This window comes from Cervus elaphus, chromosome 5 (genome assembly GCF_910594005.1).
Source record: "Cervus elaphus chromosome 5, mCerEla1.1, whole genome shotgun sequence".
NCBI classification, from domain to species: domain Eukaryota; kingdom Metazoa; phylum Chordata; class Mammalia; order Artiodactyla; family Cervidae; genus Cervus; species Cervus elaphus.
In genome coordinates this window covers 96,543,707-96,550,186 of record NC_057819.1, presented here as the reverse complement: position 1 = coordinate 96,550,186, position 6,480 = coordinate 96,543,707, and the positions used below count along the sequence as shown (strand labels likewise).

Below are 6,480 nucleotides of genomic sequence, written 5' to 3'. Positions count from 1 at the left end.
AAAACTTTTACACAGTATAAAATTTTTAAAATCTTAACAAGGCTAGCATGATCTGGGTACTTTTTACTGCACAACTTCATATACCTTTGTTCATTTTCAATGGCATTTTGGTTGACTGTCTTGGGCTTCCCAGATCTTTTATCAGTAAATAGTGATACATTTTTCTTTTCACTTCCAATATTTTTACTTTTCCCCTTTGTCCAATTATATAATATCCATTTGCTATAATGCATATACCTATTTCAAATATTATTTTCAAATTTATGCAATATCAAAATAGAGCATACTAAATCTTTAGGCACTTTAAAAATATTGTAAGATGAGAGGACTTAAAATAAGACATAGACATTATTTCCATAATATTGAATATGCCAGATTAGAAGTTGCTGGAATGATTAGGTTGCATAAAGATTTTCTACATTACGTTTTTTTCCTCTGGTATTACTTTGCTGCTTATGGGGAAAAAAATTCTGAAATCCAGCCCGAAGTATTTTTATTGTTAAGAAAATAGTTGATTTTGCTTATCTGAATGTCCTTACTCAATCAAAGGCAATTAGTAAATACATGTTGGTGCTGATGTTGCAGACAGCTGGGGAAATGCATGGAGGCAACCAGAGTGGGGTCTCTGACTTCCTCCTCCTGGGGATCTCGGAGAGTCCTGAAGAGCAGCAGATCGTGTTTTGGATGTTCCTGTCCATGTATCTGGTCACAGTAATGGGAAACGTGCTCATCATCTTGGCCATCAGCTTTGATTCCCACCTGCACACTCCCATGTACTTATTCTTGGCCAACCTCTCCTTCACTGACCTCTTCTTCGTCACCAATACAATCCCCAAGACATTGGTGAACCTTCAGTCCCAGAACAAAGCCATCTCATACACAGGGCGTCTGACCCAGCTCTACTTCCTGGTCTGCTTGGTGACCCTGGACAACCTCATCCTGGCCACGATGGCATATGACCGCTATGTGGCCATCTGCCGCCCTCTCCACTACATCACAGCCATGAGCCCTGGGCTCTGCATTTTGCTCCTCACCTTGTGTTGGGCACTCTCTGTCCTGTACGGTCTCTTTCTCACCCTCCTCATGACCAAGGTGACCTTCTGTGGGTCCCGGAGAATCCACTACATCTTCTGTGAGATGTACATCCTGCTGAGGCTCGCTTGTTCCAATACCCAGGTGATTCACACAGTGCAGATTACCACAGGTTGCTTCATCTTCTTCACCCCCTTAGGGATCATGGTCATGTCCTATGTCTGGATTGTCAGAGCCATCCTCCGAATACCATCAGCCTCCAGCAAATACAAAGCTTTCTCCACCTGTGGCTCCCACTTGGCTGTGGTCTCCCTCTTCTATGGGACACTTGGTATGGTGTATCTGCAGCCCCTCAAAACCCACTCCATGAAGGACTCAGTAGCCACAGTGATGTATGCTGTGGTGACGCCCATGATGAACCCTTTCATCTACAGCTTGAGGAACAAGGACAGGCATGGGGCTCTGGGAAGACTCCTCTTAGGAAAAGCCCTCCAGAGATTGACAGGAAGGAAACTGAGGCACTGAAGTCGAGTCTGGGAATTTCCTCCATCATGTGCAAGGCATTATCCGGTATGAGATACAGAAGCTAATTAAGACACAGATCCAGCTCAGAATGAATCTGTTGCTTTATAGTAAAGAAAAGACATGTATGTGTAACCCAATGACCCTTAGACTTCACCAGCCTTGGCAATAAATAAGGGGCACACTAAGACTAACAGAAGACGTCTGTAGGATCAAATCCTTCAACTTGTCAGACAAGACCACAGTCCAAGCCTCACCCAGATATATTCAATTATAGCCTAAGGAGGTCACTCATGCTAACACACATTCACTCAAATTTCTGAGCTCTGACCTTCTCTTAGAAGAATGGCTTGCAAGCCATTTATAGACGATGATTTGTGTTACCCCTACTGCAGCTGTCATAGGCAAAACTGTCCCTTACCAGATACACTGTCAGGAAGGGTATATGCAGCAGGGTATATGCAAAGAATTTAAGCAATCTGAAATAATGAGAGTGGTGGATGATGATGCCATCAAGACAGTATCACAGGCTGGGTTCTCCAGAAGCAGGTGCTGAGATGGAGTTTGGAGTACAAAATGTTTGTTAGGAATAGATATATGTGAAGGAACAAGGGAAGAAGCTTGATCAGGCAGAGGAGGAAGTCAAATTATAAGCAAGCCCACAAAGTGTTGACCAACCCAGTACAGAGATCTGGAGTGAACACTGACCATCAGAGTTGTCTCACAGCGAGCCAAAATGGACAGGCTTTATAACCACCAGGTGTGGACTACCCTGGGAAAGACGCAGCTGCAGACAAGGAGGGTACGTGCAGCTGAAGAAAACCCTCGAGGAGCTGACAGCTAGAGGCTCTCTGGTGACTGCTGCATTCTCCACAGCTAGACAGCAAGCCTGTCACTGAAGGGGGATCTGGGAAGCACAGCTCCATTTTTTCAATGCAGAAGCATTGTCTTCGAGGGCCACCGATAGCTAGTTAGTAAGCTAAGATTTCATTCTGTATACATAAATGCCTCTTTGCATAAATTGTTGTGAAGGACATTCAGGTAACTTAGAAGTTCCCTCTGGATAGGGAAATAGGGACATCAGAGTAAGAAAGAAACTTTTCACTAATTATTCATTTCTGCAGCTTTTAGTTTTTATGTTTATGTTACTTTAAAAATAAAAAAAACCACTGTCAAGAGTAAAATGCAAAATAAGTCTGCAACCTTCCTTCCACACCCCCGTATCTGCTTTGATATCCAAAGAGTAACCCACAGTTTATATATATATATATATATATATATGTATATATATATATATATATATATAATGTATTATTAACGCCAAAATACTAAAACTTCAAAGTTAAAATTACTAAATGTTTTTTTCAATGTCTACAAATACAAATGTCTAAAGGGCCCTCAAAGGTATGATGCTCCCACTGGGAGATCCCAGCTGAAGGGAATACCTCCTGCCCAGCTCTGGTAGGAAAGGGTAAAAGCTGTCTACAGTGATCTCCTTCCCCATTCAGGACTCTACCCCAGACTCCAGATCTCTAGCTCAAGGCAAGACATCCCTTCCCCCGCTCCAGCCGTTTTCTACAGGGTTGGCACTGCTGAGCTCCCCAAATCCACCCTGGTTACAGCTGTCTCTCGAAGCTCATCCAGCCCTGTGTGCCGTGGGTCTGAGGCAAACAACGCTAAAGAGAGATGACAGCCACTCGGAGTGCATCGGCTCCGCTAAGGAAGCCCGCTAAAGCGCCAAGGAGAACCTCGGCCACCCCAAAGCGAGAGCCGCCAGAGTAAGGCAGCAGCCACTGGAAAGTCTTGAGAGGAGGGGTTGAGCCTCCTATTTGATAGCCCAGTGAGAGGCCCTGATTGATTGGTCCCGGTAAACCCGGACTTCTGGGTCTCTCCTACAACCCTTTCAAACCCTCAGGAGGGGCTGACCAAAGACTTACCCCCAACAGCCAATGAGGAGGTCAGAAAAGCGGGACTCCGCAGAACCAGCTAATGAAAAGCCGGGAAAAGTCGGCGCTCTAACTATTCTTTCCCAACCGCCGCGGAGCGATGCCTGCTGGTTCCGCTGGTTGCGCGCGCCCTCCAGTGGCGCCTGAACAGAGATCTCCAGCGTCATTACTGTTCAGTCGCTCAATCGTGTCCGAATCTGCGACCCATGGACTGCATGCAGCACGCCAGGCTTCCCTGTCCTTCACCATCTCCTGAAGCTTGCTCAAACTCATGTCCATTGAGCCGGTGATGCCATCCAACCATCTCATCCTCTGTCGTCCCCTTCCGCCTTCCATCTTTCCCAACATCAGGGACTTTCTAATGAGCCGTCTCTTCGCCATCAGGTGGCCAAAGTATTGGGGCTTCAGCATCAGTCCTTCCAATGAATATTCAGGGATGATCTCCTTTAGGATTGACTGGTTTGATCTCCTGGCAGTCCAAGGGACTCTCTTCTCCAACACTACAGTTCAAAATTATCAATTCTTCAGCACTCAGCTTTATTTACCGTCCAACTTTCACATCCATACATGACTACTGGAAAAACCATAGCTTTGACTATATGGACCCTTGTTAGCAAAGTAATGACACTCTATAAGTGTCATTTAACTTAAATCTAGTTTCCCATCTTTGTGGTGGTGGTCGTGGTCGTGGTGGTGTCGTCACTAAACCACGTCCGACTCTTGCATAGTGTTCGGTCAAGTCAGAAGAAAGGATGTCTCTGCCAACCCTCCTGGTCCACTGGGGAGCAAAACAGTCCTGGATCCTCTAACCCTTCCTTAAACTAAGCAATGAGCTTCCCAAGTGGTGCTAGTGGTAAACAACCTGCCTGTCCATGCGGGAGACAGAGGAGACCCAGGTTTGCTCCCTGGGTCAGGAAGATCCCCCGGAGGAGGGCATGCAACCCGTTCCAGTATTCTTGCCTGGAGAGTTCCACAGACAGAGGAGCCTGGCAGGCTACAGGTCATAGGGTTGCAAACAGTCTGACACAAGTAGGACATGAACTTAGCACACATGCAAACTAAGTAATTCTTTCCTACCAGCACCAAGCACCCACTCCCACTGCCCCAGCTCTGTCTTTTGTCAAGGAATTTGATGCAAAGTTTCTAAATGAAATAGGAGCAGATTAAGTCTAGAATTACATTTTTTAAACAACATGCAATGACAACAATCAGATAGTCAAATGAGCAAAGGCCTTTGATAAAATTTAACATTGATCACAGAGTTTAAAAATAAAAAATTCTCAGTAAACTAGGGATTCAAAGAAACCTTAATTAATAAAGACTTAGAAGACCACAGTGAATCACAAACTGTATGATACTCCAGAAGTATTCCTGCTAAAGTCTACATGGGTATTAATACCCCTACTGTCATCAATTTCATTTAACGCTTTAGAAGAGCCTGACCAAGCTATAAGACTTTAGACAGGGCAGGGCAGTTAAGTGGAGAAAAAAGAAACTATGATTAATTAGGTCAGGTAAAAGGATTTATACTTGAAAAACTAGAAAAATCCACTCAAAACTAAAGAATTCAGCAAGGTAACTGGAAGAAAGGTATATATGTGTATAGAATGTGTTGTGTTTGAGTATACGGGGGGGGGGGGGGGGGGGGGGGGGAGAAGAAAAGAGGTAAAAGTAAAGATTTGACCTGTTAAGACCTCTGTATACACTTTTAAGCTTCCCTGATGGTTCAGAGGTAAAGAATATGCCAGCCAAGGCAGAAGACAGGTTCGAATTCCTAGGTTGGGAAGATGCCCTGCAGAAGGAAATGGCTACCCACTGCCCTATTCTTGCCTGGGAAACTCCAGGGACAGAGGAGCCTGGCAGGCTACTGTCCATGGGGTCACAAAAGAGTCCAGCACAACTTAGCGACTAAACGACAACAAGAACAACACACTTAAAAGGTTCCAGCAGGTGGGTGCAGAGATCTACTTCTCTAGCAGTCATTCAAGATAACCGCCGTGGTTTCCCTGAGTATTAAACCTGCACCTACCAGTCTGGAGCGGTCTGCCTCTTTCTTCCGTCTCTCCCCGTGCTCCATGTAGACACTGCCAGTTTCACACTTCACGGGAAACTCCTGAGGTGACGGAGCAGCAGGTGTAGGAAGAGGGTGCTGCTGGGAGAAGCCAATGGGTGCTCCTGGCCGTGGCACATCGCGGGCCCGGGCACTGGAGAAACTGCGGGCAAGGCCTGGATCCGCTGCCGAGACAGCAGCCGGCGCTCGGGCAGGCAAACCTGGAGCCGACGCATGCGCAGCAAGTGTTTGCCCAGTGAGGCCTGAGGGCTTGTCGATCACACATAGGAGAACCGGAAAGAGCCAGGCTTTGGCTTCAGACATGCACAGCACACTGAGAGGAGAGATTCAGGATGGCCACCTCACTCTTTCAAACAGAGGGACCGAGCTCTGTGATGAAACTGGCCCGATGGCCGATTTCCCCACCTCACAAAGAGAGACCGCACTCTGAGAAGAAACACCAGACTGCCAACACTCTACCTCAGGAAGGGCGACAGCTTTTCTGAGGAGAAATCTGGAATAGCTGGCCTTCTCTTTTGTTGTTGTTGTTGTTGTTATGCCCGATGTCCGAATCCCCCAGCGGGAAGAGAGAAGGCTTCCAAGACAATGCAACTGGCAAAAAGGGGAAGTTTATTACTGACTCGAGCCAGGGCTCTCCGCTGCAACCAACGCAATGGTGCGGGTCAGAGACCCCGAGCCCAAGCTGTTACACAAATTTATAGGGTGAGCACACGCCTTTGGTTTAAGCGGATTGGTTACAAGTTTGCAAAGCAATTTCATTGGTCAAAACTTTTGTGCCGGCGGGACTTTCCTGGGGGTTTCCGCCCCGTTCCTAATTTCCTAATTGGCAAACAGCGGTCAGTGTTAAGCAAAAGTTAATTGGTTGTATCCAGGTGGCCTGATAATCTTATTAGAAGTAGGAAGGCCTAC

The 6,480-nt window shown here is 46.3% G+C and overlaps 1 protein-coding gene across 1 annotated transcript; it reads left to right on the top strand.

The window, feature by feature from the left end:
* Positions 1-207: 207 nt before the first annotated feature.
* On the top strand, positions 208-1,557 carry LOC122693209 (olfactory receptor 1D2-like). Its single transcript, XM_043900768.1, has one exon. The coding sequence runs from the start codon at positions 565-567 to the stop codon at positions 1,555-1,557; it is 993 nt and encodes a 330-aa protein (XP_043756703.1). The 5' UTR covers positions 208-564.
* The last annotated feature ends 4,923 nt before the right edge of the window (positions 1,558-6,480 follow it).

Coding starts and splice junctions, on each gene's coding strand:
- LOC122693209 (XM_043900768.1), top strand. CDS start 565: ATGTTGGTGCTGATGTTGCAGACAGCTGGGGAAATGCATGGAGGCAAC.